This window comes from Mercenaria mercenaria, unplaced genomic scaffold (genome assembly GCF_021730395.1).
Source record: "Mercenaria mercenaria strain notata unplaced genomic scaffold, MADL_Memer_1 contig_4413, whole genome shotgun sequence".
In the NCBI taxonomy this organism is placed as follows: domain Eukaryota; kingdom Metazoa; phylum Mollusca; class Bivalvia; order Venerida; family Veneridae; genus Mercenaria; species Mercenaria mercenaria.
The window spans coordinates 39,637-67,332 of NW_026462640.1; the positions used below are offsets into that span (position 1 = coordinate 39,637).

General features: G+C 34.4%; 1 protein-coding gene across 1 annotated transcript; it reads right to left on the reverse strand.

Annotated features, from left to right (window-relative positions):
* Positions 1–16,080: 16,080 nt before the first annotated feature.
* LOC128553866 (E3 ubiquitin-protein ligase RNF213-like) lies at positions 16,081–27,336 on the reverse strand (the record flags this gene model as incomplete). Its single annotated transcript, XM_053535058.1, has 12 exons — positions 16,081–17,552; positions 18,140–18,339; positions 20,546–20,644; positions 20,881–21,072; positions 21,418–21,492; positions 21,924–22,152; positions 22,994–23,183; positions 23,549–23,635; positions 23,777–23,906; positions 24,073–24,263; positions 25,759–25,816; positions 27,236–27,336. Coding segments are annotated over 12 exons (1,724 nt in total), but the record flags the coding sequence as incomplete, so codon positions are not given.
* Positions 27,337–27,696: the final 360 nt, after the last annotated feature.

Here is a 27,696-nt window from a genome sequence, read left to right on the forward strand (position 1 = left end):
GAGAAATTCGTTTGATAAAACTTTTTTTCAATACACATAAATGTAGCAAATTTTGTCAAAATGTATAATAAAATACTGTAATGCAGTGAAAAAATATCAATTTTGAAAAATAATCACTTCCTGGGTTTGTTTACATGATTGACCAATCAGAACGCACAGACATTACCTTATTCCCAGGTATACACTTCCCTCATTCCCAGTAAGTTCCCTGTTACTTTTTTGAATTGGTGGTCTCTGACCTATAGATGAATGTTTTGTATCACATTTTCAAATTTTACAGTGATATTGTCAAACATGATCCAATACCAAATGTCTTAAAAGTTTCATCAAGAAATGTTCATTTTTAAGAAAGATATGGACAGTTTACTGAGGTCACCCCCTGTCGATTTATATGCCCAGATTCAGTCCTTGTCGTCGTCTGATTGCAATTTTTCGTGAAGATTTTACTTGGAAGCTGAAATATGATTCATTCCGTAAAAAATAGAAATAAAGTCTATTAATTTTGATCATGCATTCTCTGACATTACAGAGATAAAAGTGATCATTTTTGGCCCAAAAGCTCAGATAAAAATGGGCACATTTCTCAAAAAAGAGGCCAAAATTTAAAAAATATTCAAATTTCACGCTTATTTTTGCACGAAAACATCTTTCTACATCATTTAAAACAGATTTGTGGCCATTAACATTACCTGTGATGGCTTCCGACGAAAGTCATGTTTTAGCTCTAATATAGATGAATGTTTTGTATCACATTTTCAAATTTTACAGTGATATTGTCAAACATGATCCAATACCAAATGTCTTACAAAGTTTCATCAAGAATGTTCATTTTTAAGAAAGATATGGACAGTTTACTGAGGTCACCCCCTGTCGATTTATATGCCCAGATTCAGTCCTTGTCGTCGTCTGATTGCAATTTTTCGTGAAGATTTTACTTGGAAGCTGAAATATGATTCATTCCGTAAAAAATAGAAATAAAGTCTATTAATTTTGATCATTCTCTGACATTACAGAGATAAAAGTGATCATTTTTGGCCCAAAAGCTCAGATAAAAATGGGCACATTTCTTCAAAAAAAGAGGCCAAAATTTAAAAAATATTCAAATTTCACGCTTATTTTTGCACGAAAACATCTTTCTACATCATTTAAAACGGATTTGTGGCCATTAACATTACCTGTGATGGCTTCCGACGAAAGTCATGTTTTAGCTCTAATATAGGGTAGAGACCACCAATTGTTTTCCCATAGACTTACATTATAACATTATGGCGTGTACGGCCTTCCATACATCGAAACATGTATATCTAACTACATATTTTTCAAGAACTATCTTAGTTCTACCAAAATATCGGACGAAAAACATATGAATAGTGATACTTTATTTAAGTAATTTTCGTGTGAATGAGATGACCACCTGTTTACATCGTTGGCATGGCGGGAGAAATTCGTTTGATAAAACTTTTTTTCAATACACATAAAATGTAGCAAATTTTGTCAAAATGTATAATAAAATACTGTAAATGCAGTGAAAAAATATCAATTTTGAAAAAATAATCACTTCCTGGGTTTGTTTACATGATTGACCAATCAGAACGCACAGACGTTACCTTATTCCCAGGTATACACTTACCTCATTCCCAGTAAGTTCCCTGTACTTTTTTGAATTGGTGGTCTCTGACCAGCAGAAAGCATAACAAAAACGACGTCATCGTCATTATGGTCCCCGGTATTCATAACGCTCGGTATACAATTTGACTTAAATCGCGAGGGAGGACCGCAATTAGTTCGGCGAAAAAGTGAAAATTAAAAGACTGTGACTCAATGCAGACTTGGGCCGCTGACTCCGGTATATACCGGATTAACTAAATTTGAACGAAAATATCTTAAATGTATATATTTTGTAACCATGGTGATACTAACCCTAACCTTTAGTCAGTATATTATGCATATTATACACTAAACGCGTGCGGACATGCAAAAATATGCATCTTTTTGCCGTGCGCTACAATTGATAATTATTTTCGGGCCTGCCCAGAAGACCGCTCCAACTCTGCAATGAGTTACATCGAAAATAAAAATGATAATCTACTGTTTCAAAACTGTGGTTTATCACTTTTATTTCACTGAGAAAACTCTATAATTCACTGGAAAACATAAAATAAATGGCATTAATCAGTTCGTACATGTGTACGGTTCTAGGATTACGGAAGTTCCGTATTCCTAGACAACCCTATGAGAATAGGCTAGGATTACGGAAGCATTTAAGAGGCATCAAATTTATGTTAGGACATGCATAAATGACATTGTAAACTTACTCATTTCACTTAATTTCACTAATATTTCGTGCTATTGATCGGCCGTTTTGGGTTAGTATAATCTTCATGGCGGTGCGTGGAATTATTAGAGAATTACCTATGTTTCGTATATACCTGCATTTTTTTTTCATCAAGTCAACACAAATGGTCTTTAATAACATACAATATGGTTATAAATCATAAAATTCAAAGTATAGATTTTTTTTAAATCTACTTTTGACACTCATATTTCTAATATATTTCCGCGCGCTGCCATTATGATTATACTAACCCAAAACGGCGGATAGATAACACGAAATAATAAGGCAGGAATGAAAAATTAAGTGAAATAAGTAAGTTTACAACATCATTTATGCGTGTTTTAACATACACTTTATGCCTCTTAAAATACTTCCGTAATCCTAGCCTATCCTCATAGGGTTAGGATTACGGTACCGTAATCGTAGCCACTGCCTTTAAGTTTACCATGTTTACATCATGTTTTGAATATCATGTTTCACGTTGTATGTTCCCTTCATGTCCCGGTGATAAGACATATGAAAATAGAGAAGATAAATAAAGATTGACAAAAGTAAACAATTTGTTCGAAAATATACCAGTTGAATTAATTCAGTACAATACAATACAAGATGGACATACAAAACTGCCTTTAGCGCCGTAGGAATAGCCACCTGAGGCTATTTCACTATTCTTACGGAAGAGCCGTAGGAATAGCCTGTGAGGCTATTCTTACGGGACCGTAGGAATAGCCACTGGCATTGCCGACTGATTGGATAACAAATGATTTTTGAAATGATTGGTAATGTGTAAAATAATTAATGTGAATCAATCTATCTCAATTTAACTGATGACGAGCACTCAAAATTCGTGGATGGGATCTTGTTGTATGGTGATTCATAACAAACAGTGCCTGATGTGAACCATACAAGTTCGTGCTCGTCATCAGTTCCTAATGTCGTGACCCTTAAACGAAACGCAATGTTTTAAGTAAGGACTCAGACTGTGATAGGAGGTCACGAACCTAATAGTATTTGATAATATTTTCTTAGTTGTCTTATTTGCTATCCCTAGTCGGCTGGGCAGATTCTTTTATATATTTACTTTGACGTTGTTGACTCCTCGGTAGCCAGACAGTTTTTTTCCTCTTCGTGGCACTGGCCTCGTATTCATAAGCTTTTACCCAACTGTAATTAATGAGCGCCCAATGATTATGACGAAATAGATAGATATATTTATTGATAGATTTATTGCTGCAAACAATACCACAGTCATATTTACATAATATTATAAAACATTACTATAAAATACTGACACTGGCCAAACATTGCACTATTAAGCAAGTTAAGTTAAAATTATCACAATCAAGTTATCACAGATACATCAATCCAGTCCTATTACATTTTCCACAGATTTATGCTATTTTTTTTATTTATTGTTAGGCAAAGGATAGCCCATGAAGTCATAAGACTTATTTCCAATGGGGTCCTTGTGCAAAAAGTACAAAAAATACAATAAAACTGGTCAAAGGACAAGGTCAAGTATGGCGGCACATTTAGAAAATTTACAAAGTGAAGAATAAGTTTAGGACTGCATTGATAAAACTATAAAACAAATTCCTTAGTACAATGATTATTGAAGTGCGTAATTTGTCTTTAATTTGTGTATTTTCCATAATAGGAGCCAATATTGAATTTGGATTTGTTGTTGGGGATTCCATATAGGCATTCTATTCTTCGCCTCTGTGGACATCGACTGGAGAGGGTTAAAACTGCGCATGGCAGAGTGAGGAACGCGCCTTCAACGTGCGTGATGTTAAAATAGCTTATGCCAAACGTATATTTGCACAGTTTATTCTTCACCTAAGCAGAGAGTCCGGAATGTGACTGGGTTTGCATTCTACAAGTCTGCAACTGTTAATAGCATTTTTATATCTACCAATAGCAATCATTTTACTTTAAACATAATTTCATTTTTAAATTAGTGTGAAAACTGATATAAAAACAAATGTATTATACTTCATCATATATAAGGGAGGTTATTTCATGAACAAAATAAAAGTTAACTTGGGTGCCCCTGACCTTGATCTTTGCACACGACACAATGTCTTGTAATGGTGAATATTTATGCCAAGTTATTATAACATACAACAATGCATAAAAAAGTTACAGACTAGACAAAAAATACCAAAAATGTCCAATGGTGACCTTGGCCTTTGAGCTAAGGGGCTGGGTCTTGCACTGTTGCACATGATAAATTAACTCATTATGTGAAACATTTGTGCCAAGTAATTTTAAAATCCATTGATAAATGGCAAAGTCATGGATCAGACAAGAAACAGATCATGTTTACCTTTGACTTCTTAGAGTTATCTTGACCTTGGAGCTAGGGATCTGGTCATTGCGCATGACACGTCAACTCACTTTTGTTCCTTCTCAAGGAAAGGAACACTTGTGGTGAACATGTCACACTTGACTGAGCATGTAATGGATATAACGGTTTCGTCAAAGGAGTCCGATTTCCCGTAGGGCGCCGCCATCTTGGATTCATGCATATTCATTACAAATAGCCTCTAGCCCAGTATGTGTTTACGCATAATCAATCTTTATTTAAGTCTTTAGTGCAATACAACTAAGGAAAATAACAGAGCAACAAGACAAAATAATAAAGTGTATATCATGTAACTCCTTAATTGAATATATCATAGTAAAGAATCGAGATTAATGAAATGAATATGAATCATCTAAAAACAGACTCTCGCCAAAAAAAATCACGTAATGAAATTGTCCCTGGTCACGTGATTTTTTAGCGTCTAGCGTTTCAGATTTTAAAGTGCTTTCTTTTGCGTATTTTACTCTTCCTTATTTGTTTTTCGACTCGTAAATGCATGTATGAAATTTCTTTGTGTTAAGTGTGCAGGTACTCGCTGGGGTAGTCGCGTGATGAAAACATCCGGAAGTAAAACACAGATTGCAAGACAAATGCTTCTAAACACTGTCAGCATAATATGAACTGCACTTGCTTATATTAAACAAGAGCTGTCACTAATGGTGACAAATGCCCCCGCAGTGCCTTGACATTTGACCTGGTGACCCCAAAGTCAATAGAGGTCGTGTACCCAATAAGTACTATCAGCAGGTAAAGTTTGAAGGTCCTGGGTACAGAGGTTCTCGAATAAAGTGCCTTCATGCAAAAAGTTAACGTTGTGACGAACTAACTAACTAACGAACGAACGAACGGATGGACAATTGAAAACTAATATGCCTCCCTACGGGGGCATAAAAATGAATTATGATTAAACTGTTAATACATAGATTAGTTCTTAAATAGTTACGTTTGCACCAAAACTTTCTCATTACATCATTAAACATTTGTAATATTATGCTAAAACAATATCCTTTTAAAAGATATATTTTATATGCGCTTAAAGGAACTTTAAAATCCCTTCATAAATAGCAGATTTATGGGGCAGACAAGAAACAGACCATGTTAACCTTTAACCTCATAGTGTGACATTGACCTTAAGGCTAGGAGTCTGGACGTTGCGCATGACACGTCGTCTTATTATGGGGAACATTTATGCCAGGTAATTTCAAAATCCCTTGATGAATGGCAGAGTTATGAACCGGACACGAAACCGTGACATCCTTTTAAAATTTGACTTCTAAATGTGACCTTGACTTTGGAGCTAGGGGACTGGGTCTTGTGCATGACATGTCGTCTTATTATGGTTAACATTTATGCCAAGTTATTTCAAAATCCCTTCATGGATGGCAGAGTTATTGACCGGACACGAAATGTGACGGACTGAAGGACGGAAAATGGATGGACGCAGCTTATTTCTATGTCCCCCTATTTTTCTTTGAAAAAAAAAAGGCGGGGGACAAAAAGTCTTAAAACTAAAATAAGATATTAAGAATTAATATCGGCACTACTGTGCAATTAAGGAATGGTTTAAAAAATCAGCTATCACTCTGGATCAGATCAATGATGATTTAATTAGCAACTTCTTCTCAGATTAGATACAAATACTCAAAAACAAGGAAAAATATCCAACAGGGAAAGCCACGTTCAAAACACGCAGCCTCCCCAAAGACACACACGAACAACCCTCGCACACAACACAAAAAAAATGAAACACAAAAGGACAAAACAAACAAATACAGGAACACAGTGGGGCACCGCCTTGGAACGGTCAGTGGCAAAACAACCACTGGGGAGTTTAAACCGGTTTATGGTGCACCTAACCTCACTCTTACCCCCACCATGTTCCAAAGTAACAAGACAGTGTAAATAAAAGTAATCCCCGCCAGGTGAAACCCTTAACATACGTAAAGGCAACAGAAGGTATGTTATGTAAAACACAAAGATAAATCATACTACAGAGTAAATCAATATTTTATACCAAGACATTATTTCAATGTTTTTTATACAGTGTTAAAAGTATGAAACCTATTTATACAAAATGTAAAAGCTAAGTTTAAGAGTTTAAAAATACTGTAACATGTTTTTGTCATCAAAATTGTGATATCTTTGTTGGAGAGTACAAAAACTAGTTTTTCATCTTCTGATAAATTAACGAAATTCGTTTTTATATTTTATGCTTTGTTTAACATCGGTTGCTTAATTCATCATATGAAAGACAATGAAGAAATACGTGTTTTTCATTTTCTACGAAGATTTACAAACGGGACATTTTCTGTCTTCAATAGGGAGATCTTCATACCTTCCTGTCTCTAATTGGCGCTACACCACGTCTAAATTTAGTAAAAGAGGCTCTATGCTTTAAAGACATAATCTTCAGAAACAAAGCCCAGTAATTTATGCGTCCTTAGTTTATTGCCCCCTCTCCTACTTGTGCCAGTGACTCGATTAATAAGAGATTTCCATTTACATTTATAAATGACATAGCTGCTTCTACAGTTTCATTAATATGACATATAAGCACAATGTCTCGAAACCTTTCCTAAATCTAAATTAAGATATTCAAATTGCCAATTTCAGCATTTCTAACCATTTTTCAACATACATGTATTGAAAACTTTATAATTTACTCTATTGGTTTCCATTTTCATAAATCTATTATCTCAACCGTTTCACATTTGGTGTCTACTTTACGATTCCTAGCTCTAATTTGTACGGCATTGATACACGAGTACGATTTTTGACCCCATATTGAAGCTTCATAAGCAATAACTAGCAGCTGAATCATGTAATTTAACAAAAAAAAACAACATTACATGGCAGTGTACCCATAGATTTTGATTTAGCAATAAATACCATAATGCCCTGCCCGCACTCTGAGCTACACATTTAGCTGTTTGTTGTAATCTAAATATTCCGTAAGCAAAAGACCCACGTATGCATACTGTACTACACTGTATGACCACCATACGATAAATTAAATGTTTGTCTATTAGCCGACTGTTGACTATCTAAAGTGTACAATACTGCTTTTACCTGATTAATAATCATTGAATTCGTATTACACCAGTTGTCCAATATATCTAACATACTTTGCCAATCAGCTTCATTCTCTGCAACAAGTACTACGTCATAAGTACTACGTCATCTGCATATAATAAAATATAGGCTCGTTCATTGTCTAAGTGAATTCCTACTCCAAGCGCTTTTATACGTGTAACTAAATCATGTATAGGAGTGTAAGAGATAATGAACAGCCCTGACGTAATCCACAGTGGACATACAAACCAGTCTGTGTTTAGGCCATTTAGTCTAATACGAGAGGATATAGATTGATACAGTGATTGTAATGCAAAAACATATTGCCATTTATACCAAAATCACCTAACTTTTTCCAAAGAATAGTTCTATCAATAAAATCTTAGGCCTTCCTATAATCAATAAATGCACAGAAAGTTGACTGTTTAGCCTTTTTCCTTGTATCAGTGCTATTGGCTAGCGACGATACATATCAATTGTACTTCTAAATTTTTCTCAAACCATTTTGTTTATCAGATAAAATATCGTTACTCTCTATTTATTTAGACAAACGATGGTTTAAAATTGAACAATAAATCTTATACATATTATATGATAACGAGAAACCTCTGTATGACATTGGATCCCTTGTAATGGACTTAAGAATAGGACTTATAATAACTTTACCCCACTCTGACGGACTTATTCCTTAAACAAAATATACAGCAAACAATACATGCAAAAAAGACACAGAACTATCATTTTTTGAAATCTCCATTGGAATGTTATCAAAGTCCCAAGCTTTATTTTTTTTTCATTAGTAATAGCATTACGCACTTCAAAAATGAATATTTCTTCATTAAGAACAGCACAAGTGTTATTTGTGGCGATATTGCTCTCATTATCATTCACATTATTTAACCGTCTTGAACAATATCAGTATCTACTGGTCTGGTAATTTAAAAAAAACTTACTAAAACCCATTTTCCATTTGTTCAACACAGTATTAACATCATTTGAAATACCCTTCTCTGTAGCTACTTCCATAGGAATAGCTTTTTTCTTGGACTGAGAAACGCCTATCCTGCCTAGTGACTTCCAAAATTCTTCCTGATTACTATCACAATCAGCCTGTAGTTCTTTTTGGAGAATTAACCAGTAAAAACGCTTACTACGCTGTACTTCCTTATCAAAAAGCTTTCTGGAAGCAATGAAATGTGTTGCTTCTCAGACAATGTTCTCTGCTTCACAGTACTCCAGCTAGGCTTACCCACTCTCCTCTTTTTATGAGTTTCCACTGTTCAAATGTAGTTGATAAATCGGGACACAATTAGTTTAAGGACATATGAAGTAAAGCTTTCTTGTATTGAACCGTAGGTGGCAAGAACATGATTTCATATGATAACGGAGAAAAACATAACTTATAAAATAATGCCGTGACCAGAATTCGGATCATCTAAAATTGAGCGTGTGTGTGTGTGTGTGTGTGTGTGTGTGTGCGTGTGTGTGTGTGTGTGCGTGAGTGGGGTGTTGGGGGTGAGGTGGAGGAAGGGGAGGTTAGCGCCTTTTAAAAAAATATTCAGTCAATGACATATAAACGTTTTTTTTGTTGTTGTATTTTGTTGGGTCAAACGTCACACCGACACCACTATAGGTCTTATGGCGACTTTATATAAACGATGTTGTCTATTTTTATCGGCTGTCTTGGCCACAAAGATATCATAATAGTATTCCGAGCAAAGTGAAAAAATAAGTACAAATGTAGGAAAAAACGACTCTTATGCACGGGTCTCTCTAAGAAAAAAACGAGTTTCATTCCCGTCTGTGAGTTTTGGTGAACTATACAGGAATAGTCCAGGCTATCATGGATGTATGTTTGAAGCGGTCAATTTTTCCCATAACTTATAGACTTAATTATATTTAGAACCGAACCTTCACTTTTTGGTTTACAAGTCTTAAAATACCTGATTTTTTAGGATGTTGTTTATCAACTTCGTATCCAAATTCTTTATGTATATATAATGTAATTTTGGTGTTCAAAACATTTTTATTTGGACACTATACTTTCCTCTTCGATTGTGTTGGACGGTACAGGTGGCTGACTCCGTGATAGCCATTTCATAAATCCCATCGTAAATTATTCTTGTCTGCTTAAGTACTATATTTCAGTGACACTTTTTGATACATACAGTTTATGAGTAAGAAAAATAGGAATTTTGATAAAATAGCTTCTAAACAAATGACAGCAAATTAACCAACCGGCAGCATTTACTCGCATATCACTAAAATAATGCCGTGCCTCTCTGGTCTATCGTCAAAAGTTCTTGAATTGTCTGTAATAATAGAAGAGTTATTTTTAAATGATCTTGATAGGGTTTTACACGTGACCAGATTAAAATGATTTTTTCATTCAAAACTCAACGTCATATTCGTTGCTCCGATGTAAATATCGACTTACACGTAAAAATTACCTCCTCAAATTGTAAACCACATGAAAGAACTTTTTTATATGAATATATGATGAGTAATAAGCAACTCGTTGCTTGTTGACTTAATTGAACGATTTACGGACGTTAAATCCCGGTTCGTAACAAATTAACATTAACAGACGTGTTGGAAGGTCTGAAGACAAATACAGTTACAGAAATATCAAAAACATAAAACATGCATTAAACCGATTATATAGCGAATTCTGTATAAGGCAAAGTGACATGGGAGTATAACTTTTTTCTGAGTGTATTAATATATTCAAAACGGTTCTATTCAGTACAGAACAGAACGGAACAAACATCATGTGTATAAAATATTGAACCAAATACGACATACGTCACTACCTCTTCAATTATTCACTCTAACACCCACGCACGCATGTATCCAGGAAACGGAAATAAACAGTCGAGTTTAGAATTTGTAACGATATAGCCGTTGCTCCCGCCTTTTCACCTCCGGGCACTATTTCTGGCACGGACGGGCACGCGCCTGTGTAGAATAACCGGCTTCCGTAAGCCAGCTGGGTGTATAATCGCAGTCTTATTTTCCGTTCAAAAACGAAAACAAAATATATACATTAACAAGGAAATTTGTACGGTGCCCCTAAAGTGACATGTTACACACTTTTTTTCCAATTAGGTAATGTGAGACTTTTTTTATTTCGTTTAAACGAAATGATTTCGTTTAAACGAAATGATTTCGTTTAAACGAAATAACTTATTTCGTTTAAACGAAATCATTTCGTTTAAACGAAATAACTTATTTCGTTTAAACGAAATCATTTCGTTTAAACGAAATCATTTCGTTTAAACGAAATAACTTATTTCGTTTAAACGAAATCATTTCGTTTAAACGAAATAATCATTTCGTTTAAACGAAATAACTTATTTCGTTTAAACGAAATCATTTCGTTTAAACGAAATAGTTATTTCGTTTAAACGAAATCATTTCGTTTAAACGAAATCATTTCGTTTAAACGAAATAAGTTATTTCGTTTAAACGAAATAGTTTATTTCGTTTAAACGAAATGATTATTTCGTTTAAACGAAATGATTTCGTTTAAACGAAATAAGTTATTTCGTTTAAACGAAATGATTTCGTTTAAACGAAATGATTTCGTTTAAACGAAATAACTATTTCGTTTAAACGAAATGATTTCGTTTAAACGAAATAACTTATTTCGTTTAAACGAAATGATTTCGTTTAAACGAAATGATTTCGTTTAAACGAAATAAAAAAAAGTCTCACATTACCTAATTGGAAAAAATGTGTGTAACATGTCACTTTAGGGGCACCGTAAATTTGACAGTATATCAAACTCGTCGACATAACTATAACCGAAATAATTTAAACAGCTAAATTGAGATTCCGAGTTCCTATTTAACATTCAAGGATTAACTCAAGTATAGGTTTTTCTGTAAAATCAAAAGGGAAAATTTAGGTACATATGTATTGAAAAAAAATGCAGTTTGTCGCAGTAAAAAATCAAGAACGGGCTAATTTTACAAGACTTTTGTAAACTTATTACACCCAGTTTCGAGATAAAAGTACTCAAGGAAGACATAGATATTACTTAAGTGAAATGCACTTTACGTGTGGAGAAAATATCGTAAAAGTCCTACTTAAAATAGGCATTTCGCAAAAAATGTATTTATCAAGGTGTGTTTCTTCACATATTAAACGGAAAGATATGATTGACAGCTTACATTTTTCTGTAAATTATAGGTGACGCTAATCTCCATCTGGAACCCTAACCTGAACTTTACGGTGCGGTACGTTATCAAACTGAGAAACTCAAAAGTTCTTACAAACGACCAGAGCCACTGACCTTCCGTAAGCCAGCTTGATGGCTTCCTCACATGAAAAATCCAACGCCCCGAGAGAGGCTTGAACCCACATCAGTGAGGGGCAAGTGATTTGAAGTCAGCGACCTTAACCACCTGTACATTTTGTTGTCGTTTAGCTAAAACTCTTGCTGCTAGCTTATTGTCTATATTTAGCAAAGAAATAGGTTTCCAGTTTTCAATAATTTTCAGGGTTGCATTTTCTATAAATTAAAGAGAAAACACTTTGCTTTTGAGTTGTTGACATTTCACCTCTTGTTTAGCCCACATTTAAACAGTACTACCAGGTTTCTAATATTCAATTGTTCGTAGAACTCAACTGTCGACAAGCCATCCAAGCCAGGGCTTTTATTCCGTTCCATGTCATAAATAGCGTGAAAACATTCTTCATACGAAAACACATCTTCACACTTTATTGAAAGTTCACTTATTAATTTATTTTCAAGCTCGGTTGAATTAAGTTAAGCCATTTTTTACAACAAGTTTGTTGTTTATTAAAGTGTCACATGGATTTGTTTGGGTTTTTTTTTGGTTTAACGCCGTTTTTCAACAGTATTTCAGTTATGTTAGGGCGGGCAGTTAACCTAACAACTGTTCCTGGATTCTGTACCAGTACAAACCTGTTCTCCGCAAGTAACTGCCAACTTCCCCACATGAATCAGAGGTGGAGGACGAATGATTTCCGACACAATGTCTTTTATTAAATCGTCACGGAGAACATACGCTTCGCCCAGGGCTCGAACTCACGACCCCCAAGATCAGTAGATCTGCGCTCTCCCTAATGATCTAAGCGGGCGGACGTGCAAACAGTATATACATATTTCAGCACATGTAGTTAAAACTAAAATAAACCACATCATTTGTTATAAACCCAGCCAAATATGGCTTATGAGACATTGGTACAGATTTATACTGCCATGAGTCTATATTTGAAAGTTGAGATCACATTATTTGTAATATAAAACTATTGTTCTTATAAGTATTCTTTACAATATAAGATCACCTATTTGTAATGTACAATATTTGTTCTTCTAATTATTCTTTACGGTATAAAGTCACATATTTGTGATGTGTAGTAATTGTTCTTCTAAACAGTCTTTATGATATGAATTGTGGAAAAATAGGTACAAAATTTTTACAGGACGTATCCAAATAAAACTGCCCCAAACTCTGACAGTCCACATAATCTTAAAACATCAAGTGTGTAACGTATTGTATTAATATTTGCTTATAGATTATTCTATTCTTATGGATGTCTTTATTGTACTTCGACATATAAGATGCTTCTTAACTGCATTATAAAATAAAATGACTAAAGTCTTGTCAGTCAAGTGTACAAACCGGGGTGTTACCCCGTCACAGTAATACTAATGATAATGCTTGTTGCACACTATGTTGCAATTACTTTGTTTGTTTGTTTTGGGTTTAACGCCGTTTTTCAACAGTATTTCAGTCATGTAACGGCGGGCAGTTAACCTAACCGTGTTCCTGGATTCTGTACCAGTACAAACCTGTTCTCCGCAAGTAACTGCCAACTTCCCCACATGAATTATCAGAGGTGGAGGACTAATGATTTCAGACACAATGTCGTTTATCAAATAGTCACGGAGAACATACGCCCCGCCCGAGGATCGATCTCGCGACCCCGCGGTCCGTAGACCAACGCTCTTACCTACTGAGCTAAGCGGGTGGGAGCATGTTGCAATAACATCTAACCGGAAACTATTATAATAAAGCTTTCTAATTGCTAAAATTTCTAATTGAGACAGTAACAACACAGTGTATTTACATTCTGTAATTGTAAAAACAAGTTCTAAAATTGATAAAAAGAAAAATCTTGACTAATAGATCATATCACATTAAAATGATAAAGACTAGAATATTGTTGCGTAAGATGTTGAATGATAAATCAATCGTATTTAAGTATTTAACTATAACGTATGTTTTCTTCTTTTCAACATCAAGTTGAGACAGTTTGCAACCGAGACTTGTAAACAGTTTGTATTCATTAAAAATTCTAGTGTTGTTTTTTTTTGACAGAGGTTAAAATGTAAAATTGTGGGTCTATCCCATATACTTTTTCAAACAATTTATGCCTAAGATCACTATAAAGATAACAATCTATAAGAAAATGGGTCTCATCAGTCACAGTTTATACAAAGGCGTTCATTGACAGAGATTTTTGGTTTGGCGTATAGTCCAGTTTCTATTGCAAGAGGCAGGTTACAGGCTCTGAATTTAGAAAGAATACGGCGTTGTTCCCGTGACATAGTTAACAATATACTAGTGTGTGGCTCAGCTTTAAATACTCTTTTGTATGTTCTATATGTTCTTAATTTGTTGCCATTACTTGTATTTCTGCCAACAGTATGTAAACTATTGTTCCAATTAACAATATCACTATTATATCAAGTAACTTCTGTTTCGCAATTCTAATACATGTTGCTTTGCATACTCATTTTCTTCTATCAAGACTATATCATCAGCGTAAAGCAGGAGTGATACCATGAGGTATTTAAAAAGAATACCACAATTCAGCTGCTGAATTTCTTCAGCTAAATCATTAATGTAAATTGCGAATAATGTTGGAGATAGAACACATCCCTGCTTAACTCCAATATTAACATCGAACCAGACTGTCATTTCATCATTCAATTTTACGATGTATACCAATTTTCCTTAAAGCCCCAACTTTTACTACCCTGGCAGTAAGTTTTGTAGGAGGAGCCTATCAAATAACAACGCTACTCTAGGCTGTCTGTTAGCTAAAAATAGCTCACTTTAAATGATTCACAGGCAAATGTAAACAATGGTCAGTTGAAGAAGAAATTTGAACTAGTTTGCATGTTTTGATGGTTAAAAACTATTATTATCCATATTGTGCATCCATATCAGTATCAATCCTATGAAAAATTGAGTCAAGACTAGCATTCCTGATTTTTAATCTTGTTTATGTAAACTTAACAATGAAACTCAAAATCAAACATTCATTTAACTAAAATTCTGTCATTGCTGGCTGGCCCATTAATTGAGATAACCTAGCAATAAATGTAGAAATAATAAACTTTAATTCTGGGATGCAGAACAATACACACAAATTAGCAAGTGCTGCTGTGATAAGGACTAATAAAAATGATAAGCTATTTGAAATTATATTTATCACTGTATGTCTGTAATTAGTAGTTCCCTATTTCTTTAAAACATTTTTATGATATGACATATAAAAATATAACTGTAGAAATGACTATGATATTCTATTTGGTTTTTAAAAATTCAAAATTACTTTCTGAAGATGTTTTGCAATGCACTCTAGCTAGGTGTTAATTCCATTGATATGAAGCCTTCTGACGATCAGGTTTGTTGATAAAATTAACCACGTGGGAATTGTTTACATTCTCTGTTCCTCTAGGGTTCATGACCTCATTAGCTCCTCCCGGCAAATTCAAATTTTTGGCAGTTAGGTTTAAATAATTTTTTGAAACTATACTTCAACATTTTTTGTTTTAAAAAATAAAAACACCAATTGATAAAGAATATTTCAATGTGTATTTATGCAATTTTTCATAACTTTTTATTCAGTGGTTTATTTAAAATTTTGAAAAAGGGCTCTCTGATGTGAAACATGCATAATTTATATAAAAACCTGCCCCGGCACCATCTTGTGGCTTTTATATGGCAGTTGGGGGTTTAATTTAATCCATAGACACTCTATTGACAGTATCAAATGCTTTACGTGTGTCAACAAAGCATGTAAAAGTATCTTTCTATCATGTTTACCGTTATTTACAGCGTATATAGAGAATAAACATGATCTAAGCAACTTCTATTAACCTATCGTCCAAATCTATAGGAAGGAGTTGCATGTCGGTAGAATATATTTTCTTGTGAAGAATAAGACTCATTGCAGTTAACCAAAATAGTCAAGTGTCTGGTAGTAGGGAAACACAAAACCATAGAAAAGCCAATATAAAAGAAAAAAACAAATACAAATATATTACAAATGCTTATACTTTTAATATTTGAAAAAACAATCACCAGTTAAATCATGGTAGACAACATAAACTTAGTAATACATATACAGCATAAAGATTTATCATTTGCTCTAATTATGTCGATTTATAATGATACCCTTTATACCAACACTGCTATCAAAGACATAATTCAAAGCCTTCAACTCTGACCGTATACGCTAGTGTGTTCCAACCATGTAGACTAGATAGTGTGGATGATTTAGCTAAATGATTACATGCCACCATCACCACTTTACTTCCAAGACGGTCTGTCTTAACTATGTGGTACTATGCCATTTTTAATACTGCAAACTTTCAAACTTTTTGAATTACATCAAACTGATTTTGTTTAAATTTTCTCTCGCATTTGGTAAGCATTTTAAAACATTAAAACACATGGATTATACAATCCTAGCCAAAACAATAAAAAGGCAACAAAAAAAATAACAACAATTAAAAGACAGATAAACATATCATATTTCACTGCAAAGAAAAGTTATTTACTTTCTTATTCTTAATGGCAAATCAAATACAGACAGGAATAATTTTGTCTCATAGCAGGTTGCCAGAGATTTTGTAATTTATCACACCTTAGTGATAGCCAGGTGATATCATTTAAGAAATACACTTTTCTTATCTATAAGAATTCACAAACATAAACAGATAACTAAGAAAGGCAAAAATGTAAAATAAAGCAATAAAACTATGTATGTTTTCCAACGTACACACTTAAATGTTATCTTTTGTTATCAATGAAAAAATAAAACTCTTTTAACATTTTACATGAAATATAAATATACCGACACATGAAACAAAACTAAGAGCACTTTCTCACATTAAAGGTTGAGAACACCGAAACAAATATAATCCAGCAATATACTATACTATATACTTTACAAGTGGAAAAAATAAAGCATTGAACAAAACATTTATAAAACCTAATACATGTATCCAAAACAATCGGCGATAACAATTGAAACAAATGACTTGTAACAAGTTTAAAATGACAGCAAGAAACTTCTGTAAAGAATAGATTCAATCATAATATACGTCTAGCATGCCTTTCATAACTTAAATAACTGGTTCAGTATACACATGGTTTGTCACATGCAGATCAACATAATAATACAAAAATACTGCTTTGAATTTCTTATCACATCACTGGAAACTGTAAAAATATCCCATATCCTCATATCACAGACTATGATCATAAACGTTATGTTTTACAATCACAATGTCTACATTTGGTCCAATATTTGTACTTTGTCTTATACCGACGTGATCAGAATCGACGATAGTTTCCCGTCAGTTTCTCTTTCAACATTCCATAGGTACTAACCCATGCATGGACACTATGTTTGTATAATATGTCCTTCGGGAAGTCTGTCAACACAGCCATATCTAGTGGTGGGTTGTCAAAATTGTCTACATACCCATACAGCCATTCACCAAGTCTACAAAAAGTAAGCATATATTTTATTAAAGTTCCAGCGTCCAAACTATGAAATTATATAAATAGATCAAGTACAAGATGCAAGATATCAACACTGTATAACACATGCCCTCTGAAACTGTTTCATAAACTAATATTGTTAAATCCAAAAAGATGCATAAGTAATCCGACATGAAAATCCCGAAAATATGAGCATGTCCACGTCATGTTAATGATGTACTTCAACTTTCATTTGAACTGGATGGAAACTGTTATGGGATTGAGTACAAAATGTACAAATGTAGCTGAAACGTTGTAAGGTTAAAAAGGGGCATTACTCAAGAAATAAAAATTCGGACATGTAAGCCTCGACAACACATGCATGTCTACTTTATGCTGATGAGGTATATTAAGTTTCATATTAATTGGAGAGTATTTGACAGAGAAACTGAGTACAATGTGACGGGCTGACTCTGAAAGATTGCAATGGAAGATGGAACCTGAGCGAACCTGAGCGAAACCGGCCAAAACCTTAATCTGACTAAATTTCAAAACTATTCTCTTTATCAAACACTGAATTCAATTGATCTCAACAACGTAAGTTCGTACTTGTTATTGGTTGTATCAGTATAGTCGTCATCCTCCGGATTCTGTCTAACAGCCACAACTAACAGGATATATTCGTGAAGAACTTCTACCAACTGGCTGAGTTTGTCGATTGACAATTTCTTCATGTAGCCCCTATACAAGGTTAGTAACTCATCTGGCAATTCTTCATGAAACTCCCGCAAAAGGCTCTCGAACGTTGACTGAAATAAAAAACACTTCAAAAGTTACATGCTGCTAAAGAAATAAATTAATATATATGGACACAACAATGAAGGTTGTTCTCTTGCTCTGGATTGTCCATATTTAAATTATATGGACTTTCTTTTGTTTTGTTTGTTTTGGGTTTAACGCCGTTTTTCAACAGTATTTCAGTCATGTAACGGCGGGCAGTTAACCTAACCAGTGGTCCTGGATTCTGTACCAGTACAAACCTGTTCTCCGCAAGTAACTGCCAACTTCCCCACATGAATCAGAGGTGGATGACTAATGATTTCAGACACAATGTCGTTTATCAAATAGTCACGGAGAACATACGCCCCGCCCGAGGATCGAACTCACGACCCTGCGATCCGTAGACCAACGCTCTACCTACTGAGCTAAGCGGGCGGGCTATGGACTTTCTTAAATTTGAATTAAAGGCAATTAAAGCCATTACTGAGGGTAATAAATACCCTACCATTTTGATACAAGTAAAGTAATAAGCTATGATCATGGCCTTTCACATCTAAGTGTGACCTTAACCTTGGACCTAGTGACCAGATTTGTGCACTCTGCACGTCGTCTTGATGAGGTCAACAATTAAAGGAACTCTTTGATCCATCTAATCCATAACAGGATATTACGTAAATTGCCGCTATATAAATGTGCAAGATCAGAAATATAAACTATACATCATTTTAAATGTCTCCCAGGGTGACAGTATGGTCCTTCGGAATTTTTCAAAAAGCTTTAATAATGTAAACTTGTATGGCCTTTTCTCAATGTCAAAAATGGGCAAAATCACAATTTCGAAAAAGAAAATTTGAAACTGTACAATAATTTACATGGACATGTTGCTGTTATGCTAACTATTATATCCTGAAATTTTTATAACAATCAATCCACAAGTCGAAACTGAATTCAAATAAATTGGGTGTTACAAATGTCTAACTTTTACGACGGTAAATACCCCCATTAAAATTAATAAGGTAGGCCTAACAGAAGTTTTATGAAAATCTTTTGTGTAAGATATAGAACGCATACGAAATAAAGCTATTTTGCTTTTGACCTCCAAGTGTGACTTTGAATTTAAACCTAGTGACAAAGATCGTGCATAATTCTTGTCATATTATGATGATGCACATGTGTAAATGTTTGACCTTTTACACAAAGTGTGACTTAAAAACGTTTTTGCCTTAGTGACCTTGTCCCATATTCATCATCGTTCAAAGTCTAAAACTTCGCCTTAAGTTACAGTTTTTCACTTTGCCATAACTAATGTTCTAGCATATTCATAAAGAGGACTTTTTCCGAGATGATTATATGCATATTCACGCAAAGTTCCATTACAATATGCGCACGTTCAGCAAAGGCAGAGCAAAAAGAAAACTTAGCATGTTCAAGTCCAGGTTTAAAGTTCAGATTTCAAATGTTGGTGAATAGGTCATTGGTCACGCGATTTGCATATCGTCTAAATGAGTTTAAGACGTGATGGATGCTAGCTTTATCAAAATCTTTCTAGGGTTTAGCAGAAATGGAGCGGACACGAAGTTAAGCTGTTCAATCTTTGACCTCCGAGAATGTTCTCGACACTGGAAGTAGTGACCTACATCATACCTGATTTCTGACGTATTATCAAGGTTAACATCTATGAGTAGCTATTTAAAAAATCAACGAGATCGTTTTGAAGATAGGACTCCAGTAAGAAATTACAGACAGACTGAAATGACGAACATACATGGCTCCAATAAAGCCCCATTTTACTTTGTATCTGGGGTACAATAGCATCAACAAAAAGCATCCATTATCAGTCTTTTCTACTGTAGTCTTAATTGTACATCTTAGTATCCTAAGTGCCCCATGTGGTTCTGGGACGATCTATGTATGAAAAGAATTGGAACCACTGCCTTACCCTTGCATGATCGTAAGAGGCGACTAATAGGGTCTTAACACTTGGTTTTGCTGTAACTCTGTGATTCCAGCAGGTATGCAAATTTTGATTCCATACCTTATGTTTTTATTTCGATGTAAATGAGATGTGAAACCAAAATTTGTAGTCCTGTTTGGCGCCATATAAACTATACTGTGTTGGTGCGCCGTAAATTCCAAGTAAATACATAAATAGTATCCTAAGTGTGGTAACTTTGTGTGTTATAAGTGTAGGCGGGAATTCTTACAAAACATTACTTTTGTGATTAACAAACATACCTCTGTATGCTGATTGTGGTCCATCATCTTTTTGGATTTCTGTAACGATAACAGTAACCATAGCGACTGTGCATGTCTGAACTCACACGACTGCTGGGCCTGCACGAAATACATGCATATTACAATTAATCCAGTGCTTTTGAGAAAACAAGGCAAAACTTCGTACCATTTTCTCTACCATTTCTGTAATGTACATGTAGTTCTATCCCTCTAGTTTAATAAATTCAACCTCTACATGCAATTCATTACGAACAATATTTGATTTTTTAGCGATCTCAAGGTTGCGAATCACTAGAAGATAAAATGGTAATTTTGAGGGATGGGCAAAAGTTCACCTTTTGACTATGTATTGTAGTTTCCATTTGAAGTGTTTTCTGCATGAACTCGTGCAACGTTTTGTCTGGTTGTCCTCCTGTAGACTTGAGGAAACTGATAGTGATATCCAGATTGTCTAGTGAAGTACAAAGGTCAGGAAGGGATCTGATATCACTGCAAATCTGGGTCTTTACTGCAGCACTTAAAGTTTCCTGCAATAATGCAAACAAAAATAAAGTGCATAAAATTAACATGTCCATTTTTATTGCCAAACTAGTGTTTCTTTCTTCCTTTACAAGTTGTCTGTCCAAAAGGTGATCACTTCCTTACAATGAATAAAGGTAGGGGATAGATGTCTTTTCATATATTGAGGTCTGCTTGCAACTTTTCATGGATATTTCATCTCCTATGGGTATATTGCACATAGTCTGGGGATAAGGGAAGTAGCGGTGTAGTGACCTTAATGTCACAAAGGCTTTTAGAGTTTTAATAATTCTTCGATCTGGATTATTGCATTCTCTACCAATTATAAAGGATAAATATATAAAGGGTTATACCTGTGGTATTTTGTCAGCTAGTTTCCTGAAAACTTCCGCATTCGTAAATTCTGTTCGGTATACCATTTGATCAATCTGAAATATCATGACAGTAATACTAAGTATTTGATACATTTTCCCTCTTTGGCACGTCATCGCTGCTTAAATTTTTGGATTTCAGATATCTTAGAACTCTTTCTTATTGCCTGCAAGCACATCAAGGTACTGCATTTTTCAAAACTATGTTAAATGCTTAATTTTATATTTCTTAACCTAAATATTGAAATAAGTCCAGTAGGTTAACAATAAAATTAGAAATGTAGAATCAATATTAGCGACAAAGCATTTAGTCTTAAATTAAGGTAGACATTGTAAGACCATGTCATTTTATTTATACGTAAAGCAATATACAAATGTATAATGCAACTGAAACAGCATTCATCATATAAATGTCTCTACAACGTGAGTGAGACAACAAAAAATGTTACTACAAGAACCACATGTCTTTATGTTACAGTATTTTTTACCATTAACACTCTGCCAACATCGATCCTGGATTTTGAGAACAAGAATCTATCCATCAATTGTCTTTCTAAGGCAGCAAAATCATACTCTATCTTTGTCCCTTTACCCATTTCGAACGAATATTGGCAATTAGCTAGGACTAATGGAAGAATATCGTGCTGAGGGTCGTAGCTGATAAGGTGAGCCGAAGTCACTTCCTTGGGACTTACGCTTGAAATACTCCCAGATTTTCTGCACGAATAACACATTTGTTTTCAAAGACTTCACAAGAAAATAAAATAATTACACAGGAAAGTTTTGGTATATCAAAACCTATTCAACGTATTTAAAGCGAGGGAAGAGAAAAGTTGTTCTACTGTTTATTCTTTCTGTTAGAACTTCTTGGTTCATTCAAGGCAAAGAAAGACAAAATCGGACAAAAACTGAAGAAAATATTAGATTTAAAGGGCAAAAATTTTGTTTCCATGACAAAGTAATGCAAGACTGCGGATATATATATATATATATGATGGTATTTATAAATAATAAACTTATGAGGAGTCATTCATTTCCCTTTAATTTGTAACAATTACACAGATAACGACATTTTAATCAAGAGGATTATATCAGATTTGTATCCATTTTAATCCGAATCAGAGAAGTCAGCAAGCGTCTTCGTAAGCTTTGCAGTAAAAGATTGGTAATCGTTGATCAAGCGGTTCATGAGAATGCACTAGCTTTTTTCTTCTGTTATACCTTATGTGTCTACCGCAGTACACAAAACCATGCTAATATTCTTAAGATAGATATATAAAGTTTCATTTTTTGATGTGTTGGGCAAACAAAACAACTTAATGTGTCTGCCTGTGCAAGGATGCTACAACAGAGGTTTGCAAACATCCTTGTCAATCATACATAGAGTTTCGATTAATGTCGGCGTCAACAAGAATGATGCGGGCAAAGATTCTCGAAGAAAGACAATGAAGTCACCTTAACTAATAGCTCATTCTATGGCTATTAGCGAAAGTAGAAACGTTGAACTTAAAAATATACAGCTTATACAGTGCACAATAACTGAACAAGAAAATTTCACCTATGTGCTTCTTTCAAGTATTTGTCCAAGAAATCATTTTGTTTTCTCATCAGAAAGTCTAATAAAGCGTAAGAACAGAGCCCTGCTTCTTTTGTTGTTGGTAGCAGTATAGATATTGGTGTCTTATCTGTGATACTTTTGTTACAGTACTCCTTTGAGACTATCATACCACCTAGTTCTGTTGGACACACTGAAACCAGAAAATACTAATTAAACATTTAATTGCCAACAGGAATTTTCAACTGCCATGACTCACATTGCAATACTGTTACTTCTCGATTTAGAGAACCGTTTTTCTATAAATATGCATAATTATATTTAGTTATCTACAATACATTCAATCTATTGTGATGGTTAAAGAATGCCGATGCGTAGTTACCAAACATTCTTTACATTAATGTCACTGAAAAGAGAAAATTTTGTTCAAAATGTATGTAACATTACCGAAAAAAGAAAGAAGTCTAACATAAAAAGCCACATTCAAATCTTGTATACGCTTATAATACAAGTATGATCAACACTGTAAACATAAATTTGTTTAAAAAATGCACTTACAGTACAGAGTCAATGATTCTCTGACCAACTCCCAGGCATCTGCAAAATCTTGTAGCAACTGCATCGTTTCCCCTCCAGCTATCTCTTCTGTATCAGACAAAATGACATATCATTAGCATTTTTAACTCTCTCTCTCTATATTTTACCGGCTCCGAAACAATACCAAGATTTAAAAACATATTTAAAGATAAAATAGTTCTTAAACATGGAAAGCATGACGAAACATACCTCTTTTCAGATGCGCAATTAAGATTTGTGAAGCCTCCGCTTTGTCTAATTTTCTTTGATATTTTTGGAACAAGGCTCGATGAAGGCGTAGAATACTTGGAATGTATCGAAGTGCTCTTAAATGGTGATCCTATAAATGAAATGTATACTTATAAAAACATAAAAAACATCATTAATTAGAAATAATACATATTCTGTGCAAATTATTGTAAGATTTTTAGTAGTAAGCTCATAACAGAAGATTTAACATTTTATATGAAAAAGTATGTTACTTAACAGTTTGTTCACAATTTTACCTCTTTCAGGAATAATTGCAACACTTTGTGTTGCTTTTGTGATATTTTGGCTTCAGCCTCTTGCTGGAGATGTTGTAGAGATATAGGCGTTCTGTACCGCCATACTCTGGGAATTTCCTCTAAAGCAGCTGGATTCTCTCTCTCTACATTAGTGTCTGTCTCGTACAACAAGCAAAGCAGAGGATCTGCACCTATAACAGGCAAAAGCATTTTAATGAAGTATATAAAAACAAAATTAGTAAGATAGGTTCTCAGTATTAAGAGATTTCTACTGTCTAGCAAAACTGCCGAACTGTCACAATATATGTCCGCCGATAGAGCAACAAAGATAAACTCGCATGTTATCAAACGGATATGCCCATAAACATTCTGGGTACATTAGGAGAACTTTGGACAAGAATCGCGTAAGTAATTGAAAGGACACTGCCTATTTTCACAATTTTAAGTAATTCAAGGGCAATAACTCACGCGTGACTTGGAAAGGAACTGGTCACAGAAAGATGAACACCTATACAACGTTTTGTGAACACAGCTAAAGAGCGGACACTTCAATTTTCACAATAGTTAGTAATTCAAGGGCCATAACTGCAGAGCCACTGATTTGATGATTACTGAACTTGGCTGATATATTATGCCCATACTTCTGTGACACTGCATATGAACTGCTCAAGTTAGACAGTTGACATAATTTTGCAATTTTGAGTAAATGAAGGGCGGTATCTCCGGAAAGACTTGATAGATCTAGCTTATTTCCGAATTGGCCAACATAATATGCCAATAAACGAAGTGACCAAGTTTGGTGAACACTGGATAATACTGCTCAAGTTAAGACAGCGGCAAACTTAACACACGCTGCCTGCCAGCCAATAATACACCCTGTTTCAGTGGCGTATGAAACCTTTATTTCTAACATGTACATATTCAACGGTCTGATAATTCTGACTGCAAATATTTATTTATTTATTTTGTTGGGTTTAACGTCGCACCGACACAATTATAGGTCATATAGCGACTTTCCAGCTTTGATGGTGGAGGAAGACCTCAGGTGCCCCTCCGTGCATTATTTCATCATGAGCAGGCACCTGGGTAGAACCACCGATCTTCTGTAAGCTGGCTGGATGGCTTCCTCACATGAAGAATTCAAAACCCCGAGTGAAGCTCGAACCAATTCGATGAGGGGCAAGTCATTTGAAGTCAGCTGCCTCAACCACTCAGCCACGGAGGTCCCTCTGACTGCAAATGTCTTGTCAAACACGGTAATGTTAAGCTGTACTCCTAAACTTTAAAGCAAGGAAACTTTTTCGCTTATCCCAGTACCAGTCTACTTGATTACTATACAGCAATTATTCAATTCTCATTTCATTATCACACAAATCCATGTGCTTAGCTCAAGAGTGAACACAGACTATTCTGGAGCCATGACTCCAATCCCCTGACAAGGAATACCGGTATGTTCTCTGTGACGATCTGATGTAAGATATGATACTATGTCTATAATCTTTCGTCTTCAACCTCTGATTTATGGGGAATTATTGCAATCACTAACAGAAGAGGTAAGTACTGGTAAAAAATCATATAACACTGGCTAGGTTACCTGCCCGCCCTCTCATAACTGAAATACTGAAAAACAGTACAAAAGCCCAGACAAACAAACAAACTTTATAACAACTGTTAATATTTACATACCAAGTCTCTGATCTTGTACAAGTAGCTGATTGCTCGTTTTCAGGACATTGTCAATATTCTGGAATAAAAATTGATATTATTAACAACATATACAGCTATGTTAATTTCTTTATATACCCTTCTAATAACTCGAAATAAATTACACAGCCCAGCTATTACTTAACACAGAAAAATAGTTATAGTTAAAAATTGTTAATTTTTACCAAAATATTACAATATGTTAAATATCAAATGAGAATTGTAGATTTAGCAATCCGCCTACGTTCGTCACTTTATTTAAAATTGTAGTGTTTTATACGTTAGAAACAGCGTGGATTGATATATATTGATTCAGTTTTTTCAGTATTACTTCTAGGACACAGTTCCACATACTGTGACATCCTTAACATTCAACTGATCAGAAACGGTATTCCAGCTACTGGCTTTTTTACGAAATTTGAAATAATGGCCCTGCCTCTGAAAGACTGTAGACGGTTTCTTTGTGTCACTGAATTGATTTATTTCAATATACGTGTCATATTACCGTTTGTCTGTGAACCTGTATTAGACGACCATAACCAATTTAAACAACTAAAAAATCCTTTTACAGTACTAAATACCACATTCTGGTACAAAATTCGTGAGGTACACGGGTTTGAAATGAATGATGACCATTTGTAAATAAAACATAGAGTCGAAAACCGTTGATGATTCAATCTTCTAGACAATAAGAGCACAAAGTTGAATATTCGTTTTATCTGAGGTCATCAAAAGCAACATTTTGACCGGTCTCAATGTTATATCAACATTAAAATGTACATATTGTATTACACTGTTTAAAAGAGTTAAGAAATAGTTTGTATTGTACCACTTTTGTAGAATTATTTCATTTTATAAATTTAGTTTTATCACTCGATGTTATCGCTCTTAGAAACTGGTCGTGGGGTGCAAGTTATTTCGAAATATTACAGGGGTATATTAATAAGCTAAGGCAGCTGTATGCATTATGCAAAGACAACTATATCAACACGGACTAACATTTACTTGTTATACAAACAAATTAAACTGCTTCTTGAAGTATGATACTGCATCTAAGTAAAAACAATGTAGTATCACTGAACTCAGCTGCATGAAATTAATATGTTGACATTTACGTATTCAAACAGTTAAGCTGATATATATATGTGAAATATTACTAAATACAGTGCTTGCTCCTTCAGTCAAATCATACAAGATTACACTATGTTGCCAATCAAGACACGTTGTTACTATATATAATAATCAGTTACAAGCAGCGTACTCTCCTGTTTAATCAGATACTTTGAACATCTATAAGTATTTGGGTGTTTGCACATCGTTTATATATTTGAAATAGGACAGGAGTTGCATGTAATATCTACTTTAATATTTTTTCAACGGAGTTTCTGATTAATGACAATGACTAAATAGATATTATTGAAAGTAAGCATTATCAGTAACTGCAAAATGTTTACTCCACCTTCAATGACGCCTGCAGAAACTTGGCAGAAAATTCAACTTCCCACTGATTTCTTCCTCTTTTTGATGACAGTTGGCTTACTTCACCACCTGCATGGTCGCCTGTAAGAAGTTAAAGGTAATACTGTAAAAATAATGTTTTGTTGTGTTGTACATAGTGTTTCGAATGTATTACGAAAATACGGCATTAGACAGAAACTTGTTCAGAGTCACAGGTGAAGGGCAAATTTCACCTCCAATTGTCCTTCCTAAAGAATATATATTGTCTCACAACATAGTCAACTCCGCAGGAATGTTGCATCGTGTAAAACAAGAGCTGCGAGGACAGCAACGCTTGACTATTCCACAGCCTTGTCAGTTGAATAAATATAAGTCGAAAAAGGGGCATAATTTTGTAAAAAATACAACAGTGGTATGGAACCTGTGCAATGTAAGTCAGTTCTTCACAATGAAAATTCGATC